The 24,919-nt window shown below is 37.2% G+C and overlaps 1 protein-coding gene across 1 annotated transcript in view; it reads left to right on the top strand.

Moving 5' to 3' along the window:
* The window catches only part of ZNF407 (zinc finger protein 407), a 308,143-nt gene that overhangs the window by 191,167 nt on the left and 92,057 nt on the right, over positions 1-24,919 (top strand). The window contains exon 7 of the mRNA XM_005419354.2: positions 17,291-17,469. Within this exon, the coding sequence (XP_005419411.1) occupies positions 17,291-17,469 (179 nt within the window). The remainder of the gene's footprint in view (positions 1-17,290; positions 17,470-24,919) is intronic.

Genomic DNA, 24,919 nt, shown 5'->3' with positions numbered 1-24,919 from the left:
GAGAAAAGCTTGCCACTTAGATACTTTTAATGCATTAGGAATGGTGAGCAATTTTCCAGATAAATTTGGCATTGTTAGAAATTCCTGATTTATTAAAGCTAAATAAAATTCCTTGTACATTCCAGCAGAGTTTCCCTTATCTCTGTACCAGCTTCTGCCCAAAATCTCCTGGAGAGGTATGTTGGGGCACTTTGGGACCTTAGATACTAAAGCCTCTGTCACCACCCCAGGGTTCCTCTACTCCGGAATGGAAGCGCGGGCTCGACACACCGGGCTGGCACCTCTGCAGCGTGGCTGGAGAGTGTTTGCTAGGCACCACGATGTGATACGGTGGGAATGAGGCTCTGGAGCAGCATCAGCACCTGGGTTTTGGAAGTCTGGTGCTCCTGGACACACTCTTCCCAGTGTTGTGGAGAGCACCTATGGGCTGAACACTCATCTCAGAGAACCTCAGCTTTCTGTTTTGGAGAGAGAGGCATTCAAGGTTTGGGAGCTCTGAATTCTGACAATGTTGCTTTGAACCTGTGGGTTCAAAGTTGCTGCTTAGTGTTGGCCAGGGGAGAGCTTGTCTCAGGTTTGCATTGTTGCCTTTTCTCCTTCCTGAGCAGCAGGGAGAAGGTGGTGCATTCTCCATAGGAAAATGTGGCATAAGGAAGAGAGGCCATTTGGTATACAGCAGCTCACCATCCCTAAAACCATTTTGCAGTCTCTGTGGTATGGTAGTCTACTTTATTCTCATAAGTCATGGATCAGGGATCCCTATTTCCCTTGAGGTTTTGCTTGCAAAAAGACATTTTGGAGAGGAGCCTGTTGTCCTGTAGTAACTTATTAAGTTGCTTATTACAGCTATTTTGTCCCTGGTTGGGATGATCTTTGTGGTTTTGCTAGGCCTGTTTAGGTCTGAATAATAGCCATAGATATAGCTGAGGCTTCTTAGGGAATAAACAGCGCATAAAGCACTCTGTTTTGTTATTGCAAGTGATGGAGTGCGGCTCTGCTGCAATCTTTTTTTTTTTTTTAATGTGTTTTAAAATGTACTGTTTGAATAATGGAAAAGGAATTAAGGGAAGAAAATGTATATGAAGAAAAGGTTGCTCTGCATTCTTGGATGCATTGGGTCAAAACTACTTCTTTGTGTCTTCTGAGAAAAGATGAGGTTGTTACAGCACACCTCATCATCTCCTCAGCAAGTTAGATATGCTGAGGCTTAGTGTACCTAATGCAATGGAGCAAGCCAATGCAACAATGTTCTCCTTTCTCCTACCCCTGTGGGTCAGGGGATTGAAGTGGAGACATTCCTTGATGTTTTCCCACCTTCTTCTGTAAGGTCATAGGTTTTTTTCCTAGGTTTCTTTTTCGTTCCACCTAATCAAACTGCTAGTGGTTCTACTGGTACCATAAACTGCCTGAACATCATCCTGTGGTTCATTGTGATATTATTAATACCCCTTAAAATATAGTATTTATTGTTTTATGTTTGTAACTTCCGTGCATCCCCATTCAAGATGATTATAGACTCTATCTAACAATTGTAGCATGGGACATCATTTATTCTGCTGCAAATCCCATGTGGAACACCTCCTCCTACTGCGCTTCTTCAAAACATTTCTGTTGATATTTTGCATGCACAATCTGCAGGGCAAACAATACTTAGAACCATTTTGAAGTTGTAGAAGGTATTGTAACTACTAAAATCAATTTTTAAGTTCTGATGATGTTTCAGACATATTTTTGTTAACAAGCGCTTTTTAAAGTACAGAGAACCATTTCCATTAGCAAATTTTTGAGATCTCTTATATGGGTATTTTAACATATAAAAAGCCATTAGTATTTTGCTTTGGTTTCAGGAAAAAAATGTATCTTTAGTTTAGAAAAGCAGATTTTTTTAATCAGTTGACAAGGATTGTTTTTTAACCTAACTTATTGTGAGACTTGTGCCAGCCCATCCATCCATCTTTCACCCATTTCTTTAATAACATTTTAAGCTGTTGGCCAGTTTCAGTGAAAACTGACACCCTGTGGTAGCTACTGAGATAAATTAAGTTCATGTTTCCTGAAAGAGGTGGATGAGGAGTGAAAAAAAAATCACAGAGGACCAGTCAGGCAAAATTCAGCTGTAATGCACTCTACTCTCTTACAATCCAGCCTCACCATCCAGAACAACTGTTTTTTCTTGGATGGGGATATCCTGAAGGAACATGTTGGGGAGCTGTTGTTTGTTGCATTGGTGCACTGGGAGATTTAGTGAACAGGGCATGAATGCATAGGAAATCATGCTTCAGTTGGTACAATGCTCATATGTCAAAGTATTGAGGCCCAAATTAACTGTTTGTTGCAAGTTGTCAGGATAGGTCCTTTTTAAAGGTAAAATTTAAAAGGTATTTTTCAAAGGATAAGGAGGAGACCTCCAAAATCTTTAGAAAAAAGGATCATTTAAAAAAGATTTATACCCAGGCGATTCAGACCAGTGACATTTCTTACTGAATAGGAAGAAGCTTCCCACTGTGGAGAGATTGTTCCACAAGTGCTTTTCTTGGCACTTTTTCTATAATTCATTCACTGATAGACTGACATATTCATAGATCTATACAGATGTATTTACTTCAGGAAAAAGAAGCAAAGTTTGAAGAAATGGTAAGTTCTTTTTACATGCTGTTAGTGATACTGAGCATCCACAAATTCTCTTCTCATGGTGTCCAGTGGCTCTGTTCCTATTTGAAATTCAGTCTCTTCATTTACATGACTAAATGTGACTTTCATCACATTTTAATTTGAATTTTAATTACTAGTCTTTAAGATTTTGATCAGCGCTAATAAATTATAGCACAGTCATATGGTATTTAGCTGATTGATTTTTGCATGCTGAAATATAGTCATTTTGGAGAGCAGTAAAACTTTCAAGTAGAAGAAATGTTTCAAAGATAAAGGAATTTGTATTGGATTTGTTCACTTGTGTCAGACCAGAGAGGAAAGACCTAAATATGAGCTCTTGTAAGGGCAAAGCAGGTGTCTTCTATCCAGTTTGTTTTAAATAAATGCAGGGACATCAATCAGGCAAACAAGGCCAGCGAGTGCAGCTTTTGGGAATAGCTTCATGTTTCCTGGTGGTGGTGCAAGAGGTGAGAGATGAGAATGCAGTATTGGGTAATGGTAGCTCTGTTGGTACTCTGCATTGCAGAACTTGATTCTAAAAGGCAAATATTTGTTTACTGAGCTCTTTTCCAGCTGCATCTGTCCCTGGCTTCCTCTTTTGTTTGGATGTCTTTTCTCTTAGAAGTCTACAACATAACATCCGGAGAATATGTATTTTCTTTTCCTGCTCTGAAGTGCCCATTTTTAGTTTCAGTTCACCAGTAGCATGGCAGGAGTACTGCAACAGAAAGGATTATAACTAAGCCCCTCTCCATCTAAGCATCTCTGTTCCATAGCTCAGTTGGGAGTCAGCTCTCACTGGCTGGAAAGTGTGTGCTGTCACAGGGTCGATAATATAAAACAAAAACAAAGCCAGTGGATAAAATCCTGGCTCCACTGATGTTATTCACCTCCCTTCCATGTCCTCAGTGAAGTGACAATTCTCACCTGTCATGAAGGTACCTGTTTCTAAGGAAGGAGAGAAATGGAAAGCCGGGGAGCTGGCAGCACCTTCCACAAGACTTTGTATCCTGAACAATAAAAAAGTTCAACTAGGCAAGTAAGTAGTGGGATTGAGAACCAATTACTTCTACTTTTCACTTGATTTTCAGAGAGGATCCTGATCTCCTAAATCTTACCAAAAGACATCTAAATCCAGAAGCATGTACTCCTTTTGGAGTTTCTGTTTTTCAGTTCTCTCTCTACTTGAGTTTGCAAGTTCTTGCACAACTGAGTGAAGTCACTGAGGCATGCTCACAAGCCTTTGTCCTGGGGAAATGCCTATGTCTGCCTCAAGACTTTTGGTACATTTTTTAGGCAAGCAAGCCCCACTTCCTGTATTTTTGGGTATGTGTTAGAGGCCTGAATATTAGACAACTCAGGATTCATTTAGTTCATAATGAACTGCTGTCTGCAGCCTCATTCAAGTTATTGTTTAGGATTCTCAGCTGAAAGGGCACAGGACAAAGTGTTTAGAAGCCTGTTGTTTGGATTTTCTAAGAAAATTATATGGAGAACATAACTGAAAACAGAAGAGTGTTTCTGAAAGCAGGGATTAGATCTGCTTTTGGCTCCTGGCACTTCCTTGCTGTCTAATGGCAAAGTTTCAAGAAGAAAGGGTTGATGCATGATATTTTTTGCCAGCTAATATACTTTCCTGGGACAGAGGACAGAACTCAGCCTTCCTCAAGATAAGGGCAGCCCTAAACTTTGGAGTTTTACTACCTAGAATGGTGTCATCGTTTCTATAAAGTTAAGGGCAACATTGTTTCCTTTTCCAAAGCAGATTAGAGCTTCTGATGTTTCCTATTGGTGACCTACAGCTTTCTTTAGAAACAGTAGATACCTAATTTATGCAAATATTGAGACCTACATCAGTTCTTTATTATGTCCAGTAATTGCATTGTTCATTTGAATGGTTATGGAGGACAGACTAGGTTGCCATGTCATACTGCCACGCCCAACAGTGCACCTAAACCAAAAGCTTTCTACCCTGTGTTACTGATACCCTGTCTCCCAAACCTCTCACTTCTCTTTTTGCCTATTGTCTGATTATCATATCCTTCTCAATACTTAGAGTATAGTTTTTTTTCTGAGGCCAAGACCATTTTCTTTGTTTTTCTCTGTACAGCATTTGGTGTATCATTATCCTGTTGTGCTGTCCTCTCAGGTCAACATGCTGTGCAGTGACAGTGCACCAGCTTTCTTGGAGCTACTTTTTGATTCATAAGCATAGGATTACATTTCACCAGAGGAGTACAGGAAAGCCTGTACTGTTCTGGTGAAACCTTATTGTTGCCAGGACTGTGATACTGTTTAATGATTAAAACCTCAGAGAAGGTGTAACATCTGAGAGCCTGCCTTCAAGTTGAAGTGCAGTATCAGTGCCTAATTCCTTTAGTCTCCTTAGAAAATCTTATCTCTTATGGACTAGTAGTCCAATACCTTTCATGAAAATTGAATGCATATAAACAGAATTTTTCAAATATGTATGCAAACTTAAGTGCCATTAGAATCAACCTTGGCTTTGATTTTAAACCTGACCTTCAAATACGTGCTTCACTAAATGCATTTCTGGGTGCATTTTTTCGTTTTGTCTTTGGAGATCATGTCGTTGTTATATAGCTGAAGAAAGGGTAGTACTGAAAGGAATGCATCTTGGAATGCAAGTGGAGCTATTTAGACTCTTTTCTTTAAAGCACAGTTTCTTTAGCTATACCCATCCAGTACTCAGAAAGGAAGGATTTTAGGATATTATGAGCTATATTCTTCTCTTGCTATTCACCTCATGTTAGTAAGCTGCTGTTCTGTACGCTCATGGAAATAACACTGAAACAGAGATTTCTTCCATCTCTGCAGCAAAAAAACCCAAATTGTATACATCTGATAACAAAAAGGAAACAAATACGGATAGATAGATAGATTTTTTCCCTAAATTTCTATTATTTACTTAATTTATATTTACTTTTGGAAAATACATGGATTGTTTATAATAGTTGTAAACTCTTGTGGCCTTTAAAGATACATAAGGATTAATGACTTCTCAAAGAATGGTTTTACAAGAGTGCTATAGCATTTTTAGGATGAGTGCTTAGTCGAAATAGTCACTAAGGACATGTTATTCACATAGGCATTTTTTGCACCAAACCTGTGTATTTTTTATTATCTATGCCTTCTGTCTTGAATGACTAAGGTCCTTTCATATATGTACATATAACATTAAGCTTGTGGCTAGGTCCAGTTGTTTGAAAGTTAGTAATGTTCCCTAGAATCACATTCTGAATTAGCCCTTTAAGGACTGCATTACTATGATGCAAAATAGATTCAAAGGAATAGTTTAGTTTTATACAAAAGATTAAGAGTGCAGAGTCTTTTTGGTGCGTTCTGTTTGTTTGTTTGTTTGTTTTTAGTTTAAGAGTGCAATATATGTTTTCTTTAGCTGTAAAAGCACAATCAAGGCAACATGATAAGTGAGTCAGTGTTGTAAAAGTAAAACTAATTTTGCCTTCACTCACATGAGCTATAGAAGGAGGAAGCTTTATTGTCCCTGGGAAGGTGATAAGGCAGAGTAATTGTATATTATACTGTCCTGGAACATCTGCCTGAAGACTGTTGGAGCAATTCATCTATCATGGACGATACAGCATGTTTTGTCTTTCTGCTTTAACCCATCCCCACTGCTGGCCTGCACGAAGGTTTTGATAGGGACTGTGCCTGGGCTGGGGCTCACATTAATCAGTCCCCTTGTTCAACACTCCAGCTGACATAATTACAACCTGCGCACAGCAGTTATTCAAGTTGAGTCCTTGTCACTCGTGGTGCGAAACTACACAGCTCAGATCCCGAAGGAGATTGCCTTATCACACAGAACAAGGGCTCACAGGAGTTGAAGAGAATAGAAATGGGAAAATGTCTTCCGGGAGTACTATATATTCCTTTAAAATAAGACATTTGAGAGACTTACAAGGGACAAAGAGAAGCATTGTGCAAGGTCTGAAATGAACAGGTTATTATTTTTAAAAGGATTACACAGGCCATTTTTGTGAAATGGACATGCATTATTAAATAAATTCAGTGGTCTCTCTTATCATTCAGTGGCTCTGCACTATTAGTTTTCTTCAGAAGTGATAAAATAGTTTTTGACTTGTATAAGCTTTAAGTATCTCTCTGTAGAAATCATCAGAACACAACTAATAAAAGTGCTCATATTATACCAGTAAAATTGGCACACACATAAGGGAAGACCTGCGAGGATCAGAGTTAAGGGTGAAGGAAGAAGCATGCAAAAGGGCTTTCGAAGATGAGCAAGTTCATTAGTTTCTGCTGTTGTATGATACCAGAGTGTGAAAGGTGAAGCTAAAGAGAAAGTTTCATATTTTGCCATTCTTCTCTTTTTTCATGTTAACCCTCTGTGGGAAAAAAGACAAGTTCATAACATTATCTATGATAATGAAAGAAATTTATTTTCATGTGGTATGATGGGGTTAATTTTATATGGTGATGAACTTTTTCTTTGAGACAGAACCTTTGCATACATGATCATAGGATAATTTGTTTGGTATTGGTCTATACAATTTCTCAATATGACAGGATTTAATTGGTATCCAGAAGGCTTTTGCCCTGACGTTTAAATTTTTTTCTTCTTGGGTCAGGTTTTTGAAGTAACACCATTCAGGCAGTTGCTATTCTTCTCAATCAATAGATCTAGAGTGTTGCCCTGATTTCTCATCCAGTTAAAATCATGTTATGTCTGTTAGACATAATTGTGTATTGTTGAAAGCACAGTAAAATATGTCTATTCTGGGTGGTCCAATTTTAATCTTATATTTTACAGGACAGCTTATCTGCAACTTTGAATAGTCTGAAGTAGAAGTGCAGTAGAAGCTACTTCTACATTTTACTTTACATATAGATATGTTAGGTGAATCAAATACATAGTTCAGTGCTTTCATTACATTTCAGTATCTTTTGGTTAAGTACACAGCATATTAATTTTAATGTGTAGGTATCCAGTGAAAGTCCTGCTACATGAAAACTGAACTGCAGTTTCTTACTGAGCTGCAGGGCGTCCTTATAGGCAAATGTACTCTTGTAGGAACAAAAATCACGTTTTGCTTCCTCCTTACTCTTAAAACCAGTTCTCCTGGAGTGAATGATGTCTGTGAAGTAAGCTCAAAGTACAGAGCCAAATGCTGCATTTACTTACATTTGTGCAGAAAATGGCATTATGAGGACATAATCTGAAGAGAATGATGTTTCTCTGATATATGCTTTCAACACACATTTTAGATTAGATATTCAATCATGCCTCCAATTAAACACCCAAATTTGACTTTCAGAATCTAAGATGGTTTTGCAGTATTGACAGCCGGGAAGAATATATTTTAATTTGCAGACTGAACAAATTTCCATGACATCATGGAAGCACAATAAATGGCTGACCTCACAATGACATTTTTCAGACTTGAGCTGTACTTCTTAGAGACTTTGAGCCCAGAAAAAGCCTTAAGCTCAGCCAGTCTGACCTTCTACAGAAAACAAACTGCATAGGTGCTTTTTTCCCAGTTTGCTCTGTACTGAACCTCCTACTTCGGACTGAATTTTATGATCTAGAAACATATTCAGGTTTGATCTGAAAACAGGCAAAGTCGCAGAACCAAAGTCGCAGAACCACAGCTTCTCTTCTGTGAAAGCTCAATTGCTGAAGAAACTGTGCTTTGTTTCTCAGTTGAATTTGACTGTAAATTGTAGTCATTGCTTTTGGTTTTGTGTAGGTTTTCTCCAGGTTAGGTTGTCCCTTAATCACACCTTTATTCGATGTTAAAGCTCACGGGCCAAGCTCCAGTGTAATAAGCAAAACAGAAGGGGGTTTTATTAAGTGTTTTAGAGTTTTTTTACCCCACTTAACTTCTATTTCCATTTATAATCACTGTGGCTGTTTGTTCCCTTTTTTAAATATAGGTAGGAAGTAGATATTCTAGAATTAGTTTCTTCAGTGTCACAAAGAGAACACTGCATCCTTACATTTGCTTGCTACTTCCTTGCTTATACAGCTAAATATAGCATGGGGCCTTTGTGCTTATAGCATCACATTAGAAGTTCGCGTTAAACTGATGGCCCACTAATCCCTAAATAATTTTCAGTGTCACAGCTTTTCACAGCATTGTCCAAGTTACTTACATGCCCTGTGCAAAGGTGGGAGAGCTAACATGTAATTGTGTGTGTACATGTTGTGATTGAACATGCCTGGGTTCTGCGACTGCTCTGTATGATGGCAGTGTCATCCTTATTAATCATGCTGCCAATTACTGTGTTGTCTGCAAATTTTATTAGCAGGGATTTTATATATAGTTTTGGCATGCATAACAAAAGTGAATCTTTCAGACAATTATTGCTGATTCCTTTGATAAATTGGAACATTTGAAATGAGGAAGAAAATGACCATCTCTTTTTGCATGGGGGGTTGGGGCTGGGATAGGGCAAGAAGAGGCACTGTATTAGCATTAAAAAAACCTACTTTGAGCAGAGATCGTACAGACCACAGTGCCCTGGGTGTGAATCCAGGCTGCAAAGCAACAGGATCTGTCCTCTAGGGAACTGTGTTGTCACTAAAATGGCTGAAGGAACTGACACGAAGGCCAGTTGGACGAAGTACCATCTGCATCTGAGATTGACAGGCAGCCTTTAGGGTCTGTAGCTATCATTTCTGACTCCAGCAACATTAGGAGTCCAGTTTCATCTTGTGCAGCCGCTAGATTGCACACCCTTTCCTAGGCTCCATCTGCACTTCTGTATCTGTGAAAATACTTTATGTGTTCCTGAGGATATACAAACAGACTCCACGGAATTGTTCAGTTACTTTATGTGGTCATTAAAAGAAGTACAATAGGGAAAAAATTGATGTTGAAAGGAAATGTGTGTCTTCAATTAAATTCATCCCAGCTTTTTTAAAAAAATGGATGTTTTCCATGGCCTCATTTCAGCAAGGTATTTGATCATGTACATAAATTTAACCTTGTGAGTCATTCTTTTGAAGTCAACGGGGGCTGCTTGTACTTTAGCCACAAAAATGCATAAGTACCTTGTTAATCAGGGCCTGTGATACCTAAAGCCCAGTCTCCATCCTCACACCACTGCAGAGATGCTGTTTCTCAGACCAACCTCTCTTTTATGCCATCTGCTCTAAGAAGAAAGGAAAGGGGGAGGGAGGAAGCCCAGGAACAATGGAGTGATTATTCTCAGTTACTGTGAAATAGATGAACTCCCCCTGCTATTTCTGCCACTTAAACCTTGGCTGACACAGTGCAGCAGTGCACTGTGCACAGCAGACCCCTGAATCCCTCATGCTGCGGGCACACAGGCCCTTGAGCTGGGCCATCACAGAGAACACTCTGCCTGCAGCAAAGTGGAAGCCAGGAGTTCTAGAAAACATTACAGAGAGTTTTCAGAAGCAGATCAGTCCTATGAAAAATTGTTTGGTTGTTGTTGTTTTGGTTTTGGTTTGGTTCTTTTTTTCCCCTTTGTTTGTTTTGCTATTTTTCTTCTGTAGTTGTTAAAAGGAGACACTGGGCCTCTCTCAAAGAGCTGCTGGGGCAGACTCACAAGCTGAGCAGCTCAGCTCTGCACAGCACCTCTGAGGACAGTGAGGACCACAGCACACATGCAGAGCTGAGGCACACTTCCATGACTTTCTGTACCCTTTCCACCCATTCCTTCCAAATCTAGAAGTTTGAACAGGTTTCTATCTAAACAGCATCTTCTTTATTTATTTCTCTATTTTCTTGTAGAAAATAGAATTAATGGAAACATTTAAGGCAGGATGCCGTAGTTCCTTAGAGTCACAGATGGGTTTTCTCCTGGAAAAAATCATGTTTTCTTTGAATTGTGGAGTCTGTTGTTTGCCATTTTTTTACAAAAATACTCTGAAAATTCAAGAGTAGACCTAGATGCCAACACTGGGCCTACATTTCGGTTTTTGTTCACTGTGCAGGGTTGTAAATGACTTTACAGATTCCTCAGAGGTAAACAAGACTAGAGTACATCTCTTCTTATTTCCCTTCAGAATTCCCAATTACCCTGAATTTGCCTTTAAAAGCACTTACTTTGGCTATCGTAATGATCAATTACTTGAAACTGGGAATTTTCATTCCAATACATTGTAAATAGAATGGTGGATCCGTGGCCAAATTACAATTTGGACATGCTAGTCTGCTGAATGGAGCTCAGATACAAGCAGTAATTATCAATCTTCCATCATTTTCTGTGCTGACGCACAAGTTTTTGCTGCTTCCCTACAGGGCTCAGCTACTTTTTAGCAGCCAGCATTGGACATCTGTCACACATACTGTATGTCATAACAAATAGATCATTACAGAAAAAAATGCAAAGCTAAAAATGTAGAAAAGCAGAAAACATTATGATTATTATCCCTGGGTGTCGGTATAATACTATCAGAATAAATCCCAAATACATTTTTATTATTTTCTTTGTGAAACTGACTGTATTATAAAATCTCATTAAAGCATTTAAATGTAGTGTGCTCTCTTTTATGGGCTACTTCATATTTTCTGAGTGGCAATACATGGCAGTACATGAAAACATAGTAATACATGAGGCCACCAGGTTGTTGGGCATGTGTTTCTATGGCACTGTGGGTGTGTATTTGAGTCACCTTTTTGTGGTCGAGTTGAAAAGCTGTGAGCAAATACTCGCTGCAGAAGCAGCTATGGTAGCGAAGGCATTGATTGTCCGCAGCAGCTCGTGTCCTCTGCCCACCAGAGATCTTTAGGAACAGCACAGGGAAGTGTTTGGCAGCAGTGACACAGGCAGAGCTGAACTGGCACTGGGACATTGGAGTTGCCCTCCTGAGCTCCCATGGAAGGAGCTGTGTGCTGCTAATTCCAGCAATAGTATTGTAAGTCGCTTGAGAATTGAAGTTGGTTGCAGAGCATATGCATATGATTGTGTATGGTAGAACTTTTGCTTTTAAAGGCAAAGAGCAACGAAAAAGAAACCCAGGTACATGGTAGTAGTGAGAAGGATGTGTTACATTTCTTGTACATATATACATAAATATATACGTTTTCTGTGTGTGTTAATATTTAATAATTATTGCAGTTTTATGATGGTAGTTTCAACACATTATCACATTTTTGGCTATGATATTTTGCTTTTGTTTTATTATTTCTTGTGCAATATTGTATTGACTCGTAGCACTGAAGAGGTAAGCTGTAGCTTTTGAACTTGCAGTCTGGATTGCCAGTGGTATCTGCAGATTATGTATTATTATGTAGCTAGTTTGCACTAAGTGGCAATCAGTTTATTTTATTTTAAAACCAGAAATGTAGCTAAATATTGAATAAGCAGGGAAGGATTTTTGGTTGGTTGGGTGGGTGGGTGATTGGTCTGTTGGTTGGTTGGTTTGGGTTTTTGCTGAATAGAAGTTGGGCAGAGTGTCTGTCATTGTGGAGGTTTTGATTGAATAAGCCTGTTTGTATAATTTAATTATCACAGATTGATGTATTTGTTTCTTTCCTATCAAGACAATATTGCCCATTAGGTTGTTTACCACCACCCTACTGAATGCTAGTTTCCATACAGTTTACTGACAGCAAGAAACAAAGGCGGGCTAGAAGGGCTGCATTTTGGAAAGCAGTAATGCTGAAAACAACCTGAAAGGTCACTACATTTAACTGAGCATGCAGGAACTCTTGGATACTTCTGCAAGAAGTATCCAAGAATTCCCAGAATTGGCTGCAACTGGAGAATGCTGAGCATGGGGAAAGTCATGGCATCCATGTATTCAGCACTGGTGTGAAATGTGAATATATTCAAAGCTTAAAGCAACTGGAAAGAATGTAGGGAGAACCTGATGATTCCTCAGAGTGAGTTGGGAGGAACTCGGTCTCTGTAGCTCTTCCATTGGAGGTCCAGGTATCAGGAGATTCTATAGCCAAGCAAGGTGTGTTGGACATGTAGCACTGTTAGCTGAATGCAGGGGGATAAGAAATGAGACAGTTTGTAAAAGGGAGAGTGATCAACTGAAGAGTAATTTGCCTATAATTTCAAAAGACTCCCTGTTGCTCTCCATCAGAAACCATGTTTTAGTGTCAAAAGGGTTGTGGTTTGAGAAAAGAATCACTGGGCAGATGTTTATGAACTGTGCTATCAGTGAGGTCAAGCCAAATATGACTTTATGTTTCTAAAAATCTATGTCTCTCCTTTTCTAGCATAATTACATTATTGCAATTTTGACTTAAAGACAGTTTTCCAAGTTAGATGGCATTTTCTGTGAAAGAAATACTTGCAAACGTTTGGTGAATAACTGAGGTTAAGAATCTACAATAGTGCATGTTGCTTCATTGAGAAGCTTGCTTTCATCATAATTGCTTTTATGATAAAAGTGTCTAGAAAGTATGTGGACACTTCGCTATTTTTCAATCAAAATGCTGCAATTTCTCTGTGCTTGCAGGTTGCATAGCAGTGTATAAAGGTTGCAGAAGCCCTTCAGAATGCTGTCTATATGAGAATGAACTTGATACATACTGACAAACGGGAAAAACAGAAATCTTTTCAATCAGTTGGTTGTATCACTGTGTTTGTTTTTATGTTGCAAATAGTGATGTCAATGGAGGTGCCCTAAGTCCTTTACGTTACATGCATTTCTCTGCAGAAAGGATGTTTATACCTAATGTTCTGGAGAAGACCTTTTGAAAAAGGTTTATATTGTGCAAATAAGAGTCCTACAAGGTGCTAAAATTTTTAAAACTTAGTGGACTGGATAATTAACATTTTGCCTCATTTGCATCTCTGAAACCTTCCATTTCCATGTCTTGCAGTAAGTATCTTTCTGAAAATGTCAGGCACTGCATAATGGAAGAGTGTTCTAATTTCAGTTTCTTGTTAGTAAATAGGAAAGAAGAATTGATTACTTCCTGTAATATTTCATTTAGGTGTTTAATACAATGCTAATGTATTGTCATGTAGAAAACCCTTAAAAATATAGAAACATTCCTATTCTCATGGGCAAATTTAGAAGTGATGGATATTTTGTGAATTTCTCTTATTTCATGATTTTTATCCAAAACACAACGTAAAAGACAAGGACAGCAGCCACAGGTCTGCAGTTGAGTACTGAACTTGGCTGTTCACAGAGGCACCGAGGTAGGGTGGGAGATGTCTTTGGAGACATTCAGAATTGTTCCTGGGCAACTGGCCAAGGGTCATTCTTCCTGAGCAGCAGGGATGGACCAGACAATCTTGAGAGGTCCCTTTGAACATTAAGCATGCTGTGATTCTGTGACTGAAGTACCATTTTAAAATTGACAAGTGATTTCCAGTTTATGATACTGGAATGTGCAGCAACCTTTAATTTATTAAGAGCAGAAAAAGGTACCTGGTTGTTAGGAAGGGATTCGTAATGGCAGCATGGAATGTGCAGCTAGGACATCACTGTATGATGAACGTTAGAGACAAATGCCCTTTTTTGTCTTTTTCCAGAAGAGGTTTTCTGTTCATCTTAAACAGTAGCTACATTTCTCAGGAGAATCTTACCATCTGTCTCCCTTATTTCAAAGTGTTATCCTTTGCAGAAATGTGGGAGCTCTCCTGGATGTGGAAAGTAGGCCTATGCCCTTCCCAATATATCAGTCTTTCATGTAGGAGGTCATACAGGTTTGTTGCATGGGAAGTGTGCATGGAAAGCCACTTGTATTTCCTGTTTATCTGCCACATACCTTAGCAACATGTTCCATCTCTTCTTTCACTATGTATAGCACTGACAAGACACTGAAAAATCCACACAGGTCTCCCTCTTCCCTTTCATAGGGTTTTGTGGGGTTTGCATCAAGTCTCAAACCTTTCTTCACATCTAATAAGACTTACTGCAAGACATGAAATAAAAAGAAAACTTCTTATTGTGTATCTCTACATCAGAATTAAATGTAAACTCATTGACTGTAGCTTTAGACTGATTAAGTCTCTTTAGAGAGTTCTCTTCTTGTTGCTTAAGAGCATGGACAAATTGACAGAAATATATAAATTTGATTTTAAAAATGGATCATAAGGATGAAAGCATGCTTACATGAAGCAATGGTAATAGTAATTTAACTTAGAAACCTCTACTTTACTGTAGCTTTACTGAAATACAGGCTAGTCTCCTAAAACCTGCATAGATTTGTTTGTGGCTGCAATTCAGACTGGAACTCAAAAACCAGAAAGAGTTCCTCAAATGGTTTTTATTGCACCGTACTCAGTTTTCTAAATTTCAGAGCAAAGGAAATCTGTATTTTGGGGTTGATAAACATCTGGAAGTGAATCTTATAATACAAGACCTGTCAAAAGCTTGACTATTATCAGCATTGCAACATTATAATGTTTTAGTTATATTCATGTCAAGAAATAGCTTTGATAGAAACACAGTGCTGTTTAAAATCACAGATTTACTCATACAATATAAAGTGATGTAACTACACACACTTTGTGTTGGTGGGGGTGTTTTGTGTCAGACATATGATAACATGCTTGTACAGTATGTGGGAAAAGACTCCTAATAAAACACACATTCAAAGCACACTGAGTGATTAAAAAATATTTTATATGCAGTACACTTTTGTCCTGTCATATTTAAAGGAATCACTTGGATTCAAAAGTGCTTGGATTTGCCAGTTGTTGCCATCATGGTTTACCTTATGATGGCAATTGCTGCTTTGCAACCTAATACAAGGGGCCATTTGTAATGCCTTGTGATCCCACATTCTTCATTTCTGATTAAGCCTTACTGGCCTTGTCACATGGAAAAATATGGGTTTAAATTTTTCATATCTGTATGTTGGAGTGTTTAGCAACAGATTTTTACTGATGACTGAATAAATGAGGCTTCAGGATTGTTCTGTTTAAAGTGCTGGAGCAATTTCCAAATCAAAGGAGATAGAGCAGGCCTTTTATTGCTTGAACAGCCTGGGTTTTCTTCACAACTCTTACATAGATCTCCACAGATCCTTTATATATTTCACAGAAATATTTCAAAGTAAAAGTTTTATATATTTCCTTAGCATAGTATGAGAGCTGAGCTAAAAGAACACAGATATTTCATTTCAGATTCGTATGCTCTGCTTTAATCTACTGCCCTTTAAAGTATAACCCATGGTAGAAGGTTACCAGGTCGTCTCTTGCTTTCATTGCAGTAGGTGTATACTGTATACCATTTTTTCCTTTTTTTGTAAAATACGTATTTCATTTTAACAACATCTATGAGCACTGTAAGTTTTTTAGGGCTGAATCCTGAAAGATACTGAGGACCAATATTTTCTATATTTTTCAGTGATAAGTGTCTTCTCTGACATTCTCAGGCATCTGATCATGATACCAGTATATAGCAGATGGACATGACAGAGGGTGAGCTTTGGCAGCACCGTAAGGCAGATACCAACTTTACTATGTCCATTTCCGAGGGAGAGACAAGCATTCCAGCAGAACTTCAAGCTGCTGCTTCCAGTTTATTTTGGAGGTCTTTTTTTTAGGTGCTTGTTACTGTAGAATTTCTATCATGATGTAGAATCATGGTATCATTCTATCATCTATCATTTCTATCATACTGTAGAATTTCTACCCCATGATGGGTGTACAATCAGTTGCCCAAAATGCTACAGTTGTCTTACTTGAGTATTTGTGAAGTGTTATACATTTATGTAGTTTACACAAGTGTTTGTCCTTTTTTTTAGGCTGAATTACTGTTCTTAGTTTGGCAATAATAATAGTATATGCTAGTAAGAAAGTCCAAATGATAAACAAAACACCAAAGCAATGGTACACGTGAACAGTTCTTTTGGGTAAAAAATAAATATACTGACTATTTCTGATTGAAATAAATGGTGCAGCAGTGTATTTCATCTAGGATTAATCACTAAGTTTGAATAAGTAGGAAATTCTAATGCAAAATAATTTTGTAATGAGACTGGAAAATTTTAAAGACTAGAAATTAAAAATTACTGCCATACTGTGAATAAGGGAAGTATGAAATATTTTCGTTTTTTTCAGAAATATGATTATAAATATTGCTTTGAAATATGTTAAACTAATTGCATATGTAATCTGACTTTTATGCATGAAGACTCCACTACTTTCACAAAAGCTGTTTTTAAGATGTAAACCAGCATCTGTGTGTATTTTCAAAAAATATGTAAACTTGAGCAACTCAATTCTCTTACCTAGGAACAGTTCACACAGCGAGATGAAAGTTGGTGGAACATACTTCAAAAATCATTCACAGCAACTCCTGTTGAATTTAGGAACTGTGTAGGAAAGGTTCATGTGTGAGCTCCACTGGGAATATTATAGGCATTTGTGTATTTCAGTTTTGCTAAGTAAAGACTTTTGCTTAATTTCTGTCCATCACTGACTACCATGAGAAAAATAGAAATTCTTTAAATGTGACAAATCAATCATTCTGGTTCAGATGTAATGTTCAGTTAACCTGAAACAGCTTTGGGAGCCATCATGCAAAGGACAACATTTATGCAAAACCTAAGAGGATGCAAAAAATCTACAGATAATGAAAAATAAGTGATGACTACTGATTTTCTGGTATGCCACTAGGTTTTATTTGAACCACTAGTAGAAAATATATATATTTTTTCTTTTTTTTTTTCTTGCTGTTTAGGTCTAACTGTGCAGAAAATATTCGTAAACACATCTTGCATACGGGAAAGCATGAAGGAGTAAAAATGTATAACTGTCCTAGGTGTGACTATGGAACAAATATCCCTGTGGAGTTTCGGAACCACTTGAAAGAACTACATCCAGACATTGAAAATCCTGATCTGGCATACTTGCATGCTGGTAAGGTCCTTGCTCCCTTTTCTTACAAATTCATTTCTAAATGCACGTGCTTAAATGATTGTAATAACAAAACAAGAAGTTATCATCATTTATTCTGAAGAAGAGCGTGGTTTCAAAATGGGCTTCATCCTCTTCAAGTTTTCCAGGGTTAAAGATTATGCATTAAGCACTGAAATCTATTCATGTTATACAAACAAATCTTACAGTTCAATAAACATCAGAAGTGCATGCTATTTAGATGCCTCATTTTGAAATCTAGCTGAACTTTTAGGGAGAAATATTTTTAAACATTTTTATTAAGTCCCTCTGCCTATGCTATTTCCCCAAGAACAAAAAACCAAAATTCCATAGGAAAAACAGTGGCAAATTAATGCACGGCTTTAAAAATTCTTATATTTCATTACAAAAAATAAACTGTTTTTCATTAAAAGAACAGCAGAGCTCAACCAACAACTTAGATGTATCTTTTCAGGCTTTGTGTTAGAGAGCACATACATGGAAGTCACTGAAAGAATGCAAAAGAAAAACATTGCTTTGGAAACAGGAATTAAAAGAAAAAAGATGGGGTGTTTTCTGTTTAGGAACAAGTTTTTTTGTTTTTATTTGCTTTTGGGTTATTTTTGAATAGATTCTACAGTTCAGAGTGGAAGGCAGAAGATTAATGGAAGCATCAAGTTAGGAGAAAAAAATGAGTTCAGTGATAGAAGGTTAAGAGAAATAATACAAAATTAGTGTGGAGCTTGAATGAAATGTGATCTTAATGGAGGAGAGGCAGATAACTTAGACATCACGGAGTGGAAAGACAAGTCAGAGCAGTGGGAAAAAAGAACAGATGGTGAGAAGAAAGAGTTGGGGAATCCAGAGGAGGAAGAAGCTATGTGGGCCAGAGTCTCCCTGTGATGCAAATTAATCTTCCATTGAATTATTACTATTAGTACTCCTGTGTCAGATGTGAATTTTGTGTAAGGAATTAATATCCTAGTTTTTGATACCCTTATATCTGTAAAAAAAGCAAACCCTGGAGAGTTTTCATGCAGCTTTGTGCTGTATGTACACTGTAGTTATTTTAAAACCTCTCAGTCTTCTCAAAATGACTGCTTGCTTTCCTGACTAGAGGCAGTGTATTATTTGTACCATATATTTCTATTTGCCAAGTATTCCACTTCATTTTGGAACCAATCATCATGTCATGTCAGCATATGGTGGATAATATCTGGATGTGCAAACAAAATGCCAGTTGGCAGAATACCAATTTCAAAATAGGTCAGAAAACTGATCACATTTCACCATAGTTCTCACTAAAGCAAATGAATATTCAACTCAGAGCCTAAATCCAGACATTGTTGGATTTTTATTACAATAATCCCACTTAATATGAAAAAATCAAATGCTTTCAATAGGCAGATAGATATAACAGAGAGCTGTAACAGTGATAGAATCAGTAACATTCCAAAATTACAAACATTTTATGTACATTTTCTCATTATTAGTTCAAGACTATATCTGGATAAATCAATTGTTCATTGCAGCATGCTGTGGTTAAAACTGTTCAGCTTGCTTGTCTTGGTAACGCAGGAAAGCAGTCAACAGTCTGTTGTATCCTAATGATATTTCTTTTCTATACATTCACTCTTATACTGTAGAAATCCCCTTGCACTAAACAGGGTACTGTGCAAATATATTAGGACTAGATTGTCACCTAATTATTGTCAGGCTCAACTAGGACTGGTATGCAACAAAAGTCTTGAAACATTGTTTGTATAATTCCATTACAGAAAGGATGATACTGTATTTTCCTTTCAAAAGGAAACACTATTAAAGAGAAACCTGAGTGATAATTGTGCATTCATACCACAGTTAAATTAAGGGAAGTTTATTTTCTTCTTTTCAATCCATTTCTGACTGCTGGACATCTGAGAGTTAAAGGTTTTAGAGAAGGTTTTTAGAGGAATGAAGGACAACTCCTGTGCCCTGGCTAACATCCCTTATAAAAATAAGATTTGTTCTGTGTCTGGTTCACAGTTACTGATGACTTATTGGTCATTGGCTGCACCCACAGAGAATCTACAACACGACATAGAACCCCTTAGGATGATAGGAGTATGAAAGTGTCATCCAAGATTGATTTTTTTTTAACTTAAACATATTTGTCTGTCTTTTATGTTCTAATATTGCTTTGTAACAGGAAAGCTGGCCTTTTGCTTCTTTGAGCAGATAGACTAAGTATCTTCACTGGCAAAGAGATAGACACCAACTCCAGCCACTTTGAAGGACAGGCAGAAATTCCTTCACCACTCCTCATCAAGAGTGGAGCTGTGGGGTACCTTTGGGATGTGACTGAGAGTAAAAGTCAGGTCTGTTTCTTGTCTGTGAAATGAAGATTGACAATTGGATTTCCAATTTAGATTTAATGTTCTTTATAATTGTTGCGGGAGGACTGGAAGCTTCAGACAAGCCTTAGCCTCAGATTTTGGCAACAGTTTAAGTTCAAGGAATCACCCTGACCTGCAAGTTCTAATGATGGCAAGTCAGATCTGTTTATAAAATTAATTATTTATTAAACAGACAAGAGATAGCAGATGAAAGATCTTAATCAAAACCACTTACTACACAGTATAAAACGAAAAAGAACTACTAGTAGATTACAGCATAACATAAAAGTGCACAATATCAAGGTACCTATATTAGAGCTAGGAAAAGTATCGATTAGGAGTCAAATCTAACTTACCACTGAAACCATGGTAATGTGCACATTCCTTCACTTAATCCCTGGGGAGTAACTGCAAAGCAGGTGTTCGTACTCATGGGAGAAACTCCACACATTTCCAGGGAAATGTATAGAAAATTTCTGCTTTGTGGGAGTTTGGTATGGCTCTTACAGTTTTAAAGTGGATATCTGTCTGTCAAAAATCCAGCTTATCTTTCCAGATCTCACTTCCATTAGTAAGATGTTTATTGGCAGTTGGGAGGTGTCAACCCCATGGTGCCAAAATAACTCACTGTAAGACAGCTTGTCTTGTTTGAGTTATCTGACTGGTTAACAAACAACAGATAAGCTCTGGTGGGGGAGAGCTGCCCTGCTACGATAATATAATGCTCTAATATTAGTTTCTAGTTAGCTTTCTTTGGCAGCTACTGTACTGCTTCATAGGGTCAGGGTTAGTAAGGAGCTTGAGGAAGGGAGGGGCTGTGGGAGATGGAAGGCAAAAGAAGTTGGTTTTTACATTTGTGAGGATGATACTGTAATTGCAAGGTGATAGCACTTCTGTTCTAAATTGATATATAGAAATGCCAACAAACCAGGTCTTCAGATTTTCTTTCCTCTTTTTGCTATAGGTTCCCTCTGTCATAGGGGGAGTTATTTAACAATACAACTATATTCCTTATAAATTTTAGATATTTTAAAACAATAACAGTCTGGATTATACTTTTTTCTTTAACTTTTAAAATTTATTACATTTGAGCAACAGGCCTTTAATGCACATAAGCCAACAAAGATATATGCAGTGCACATAAAATTGTGACTTGAATTTGATGTACGCTTCAAATACCAGTTTATGCATTTAAACTTAATTTTTATATGAAGCATCAAATCTGTTTTTTAAAAATGTCTGTGCATTGTTCTGTAGGAATTTGGTGCCTATTTCTTGATATTCTTTGACCCGTTTTCTCAAGGTCTGTGTTAAAATTGAAATTTTGTTGGAAAAAAAGCCAGGAATCCAGAGACTGTTAGCCATTATCCACAATAAGAATTTATTTTCTTTTAAAAACCACTTTTAAGATACTGATAGATCTTACAGCTGTTATAAGAACAGAAATGGGCTTACGAGTAAGCTCAGGAATTCTGCAGGTAATGTTTAAGTGATAGAAATTTGGTTCTAGTAGAAGCTGTTTATGTACATTCTTGTTGTCCATGTGCAAATCTGAATGTGTGTCATTACAAAAGGAAAATGAATGCAATAGATGAGTGAATTGTCATATCATGTTGGTGACTATCATTTTAAAAAGGAAATAATTTTATTTAAAAAAATTCGTTTCTTACTGTGGGCTTGTCTGAATTGTGCGTCTCAAAGCAAGCTGAAGAAATATTTTGATTCTTGTGTGTGTTGCATTTCCAAAATTCTTGAATGTATTTTATTCTAACTGATGCTACATTGCAATACTGCGTTGAACTGAACCTGAATACTTTGTCAAGTGGGACAGGGGAAGGGCCCATATCTGTGGTAGATCTTGCCAGGGATCAGTATTCCAGTTTTCTTTCTCAGTGCTTCGTCTGCTTTGGAGCAACATCACTTGGTAGAGATAATTTCAGTTTGAACTAAATATTCATCATTTAGGAGCTCTTGTCTTAAAAACATTGTGATACTATTATGATGCATTATTTATGTCCAAACAGTGTAATATCTATGCCTGAACATCTCCATTATTCCAATAGCTGCAGAGTTCATGGCATCTCACAGTGTGCCATAGTGGCCTTCTGTGGATACTAAACTGGTCATAAGCAAAAAACTCTTCAGAGAGAAGGGAAGCAGTTTGTTCATTATTGGTTTTGTGATGATGTTGAAAGTTATGCAGTGATACTGAGGGTTTTTTTCCATATCATTATTTCCATGCTGCACTGTAAAAGTAGAGATGATTTCCGAGAATGTATGCAACCCTAGAAATCAGAATAGCCTGGTTATTCACTGAGCAAAAGAGATAATGGTCCTGCTTTTTGTACAAGTTTTCTCATGTGCAAAATAGGTGCAATGCAAATAGTTTTAAGTCACAAAGCTCTTGCTGTAAAATGGCTTCATAACAGTCAACTGTGTGATTAGGGAACTGCTTAAGGCATTGCAAATTTGGTGATGTTTAATTTAGAATTAGCAGTCTTCTTGGAAGTCATTTTTAAACAAAAATAAATCAGTGAAGCCAGCTCAACTCATTGTACTCTTTGGTAAGGTTTTTGTGGTTTTTTTTCCTGTGGCAGTGATACTATGCTTGCAAAGCACTCAAATTTTCCAGTGTGTGGTGAGAGTCTTCCACCCATAGCCCATGAGTAGGAGTGGAGGATCACTTACTCCTATGGATGCTGACAGAACTAAAAGTGTGAGCTGCTTCCCTGCTCTGCACAGACATGTTTTGGGGAATGCTTGGAAGTACAGCTTTGTGTGCCTGTGCCTCTGTGAAAATTATAGGTGCCTCTGGGGTTGGGCATTCACAGAACAAAGATTGTGACGATTGTGTTTTGGCAGTTGGCTGCCTACGTGGTGATTGAACGCTTAGTGTTCATGAAGAGTTACATAATTCATGACCAAATGATAGATAGGTACTTGATTATAGTGTATGAGTTGCTTCACAGGGAGAAAATATCAGACATGAGCTACTCTTAGTCTAGCTGAGAAAAGCCTAAGAAAAATCAGTTACTGAAAGCGTAGTCAGACAAATTGAAATGAGAAACAAGGTGCAAACACTTAAATATGAGGTCAATTGAGCTCTGGCAGCAACTAGCAAAAGAAATTATTCTTCTTCTGTTCCTTTGAGCCTTGAGAAGACTGGATGTCTTTCTGGAAAATAGGTTTTAGGAGGGCCCAAGGTTGCTGGGTTCACTGCAAAACGTAAGGGGGCTTTGATATACCACAAGTCAGACTATTATCTTATAGTCCTTTCTGCTCTTAAACCTTCAAATAGTGTTAATCCACAGCCTCCTGTTAAGGGCTGTGTTTGTGAATCTGTTTGTATGTTGTGATAGCAGTGGAATAGCTGAGGAGACAGGTAAGTCCCCCAAAGTGTTCTTTCTCAGGGAGGCAACATTCACATCATCAGTGCTAAATTCTTACTTTCTTTGAGCCTGAAGTGGAAATACACTCACTTAAACTGTTTGTTTCTGGTATGTCAGTAAATCCCTGATAAAATATCTTGTAACATGCGTTTATTTATTTGTTTAATGTGTTTAAAGAATCTGTATAAAATCCTGCTCTTTCTCTGGCAGTTCCCTTACTGTGTTATTGTCTGTTCTTTTATATATGTTTGAAAAGTGTTTTTGCAAACTTTAAGTGCACTTTTCAAAAGGCTGTGCTTTCCACACATTTCTCTTTCAGTTTCTTTGGCTTTTGAGAAACAGGGCTGTACCAGCAACCTGCAGCATGATTGCATCATCAGCAGGGGACACAATTGTGATCCTATCAGTTGTAACAGTTGCAATATTCATGAATGGAATTCTGAAAGTTCAAATAGTTAATCCCAAATAAAATTGTGATCTTTATCCCACTTGACAGCTACATTTATCAAATTATTAAGAGAAAAAATTGATTGCTAAAAGTTATGGTGTGATCTATTATGTGATTTTATCAAGGTATAACTGTATTACCAAGTGGAAACTGCAGACTTATTCAGAATGTGAATTGGACGCACAGAACCTGATAATATAGCAATTATATTAGTATCCTAGTGCTTTTTTACTTCTAAATATTTTTTGCTACTCCTTCCTTTTGTGTCTTTTTGATTCTTTAATAGAAAATATAGAGTTAAAAAATAGGAAAAATGAAATAATAAAAGCCTGTTTGCTCTAACACTCTCTATTAAAATTTATCAAATTTTATCAAAATACAAATTTAATCCAAATTTAATCTAAATTTATCAAAATAAAAAATATAAAATCAGAAAATGCTATTTATCAATGCAGCAATGGAAATACAAGTCAGTTGAGTACTTATACAAACTTGTAATTCATATCTGATGTAAAACCTCCGAAGAATAGATACACAGTTTTGTTTGCAAGAGTATTTAACTTTTTTTTTAATAGTTAATGTTCTTAGTCTTTATCGCTGTTTAAATAAAACATTTAAATGCTGTCATTTGAAGCGATATTAAAATTATCATTGCTAGAAATCAGGTGCAAGATTTTACAGCAATGGAATATTGCTTGGGTTTCTAGTCAGATAAAGCATTATTTTTGGTGGCTGGTATACTTTAAAAAAAGAAAAAAGCAGCAGCAGCTCTGCTTCAAACAGGTTTGCTCTTGTCATAGCTATTAGTACCAGTCTTTCAATAGCATGTCATGTTGATTGGCAGACACTCCCTTTCCTCTTTTGTGAAGAATAATAATTTTAGTGTGTGCTTGAAATAAAAACCTAGTATAAATGATTTTCTGTTTGTAAAGGAGAAAGCCAGGTTCTTTTTAACATATGTAGATTATGTATTATTGTGTTTCAGGAGGGATTAATCTGTGTTTAAAAAAAAACCAAGTAATTTTTTTTTAGAACTGTCATTTTTTTAGAAGGCATTGTATACCTAGCAGAGCTTCCATAGCCAGGATATTTATCTGGGTGGTCATGACATCAAAGCTGGTTCTTTCCTGGTAACAAGTGAAGTAGAAAAAAAAATTGACTTCATGAAAGTACTTTGTCGTTTTTTTTTTCCCTAGGATATTGCTTTTTCTGCTGCTGTTGAAGAGCATAGGGACTCCTTT

This window comes from Geospiza fortis, unplaced genomic scaffold (genome assembly GCF_000277835.1).
Source record: "Geospiza fortis unplaced genomic scaffold, GeoFor_1.0 scaffold206, whole genome shotgun sequence".
Classification (NCBI taxonomy): domain Eukaryota; kingdom Metazoa; phylum Chordata; class Aves; order Passeriformes; family Thraupidae; genus Geospiza; species Geospiza fortis.
This window is presented reverse-complemented; position numbering and strand designations above follow the sequence as displayed.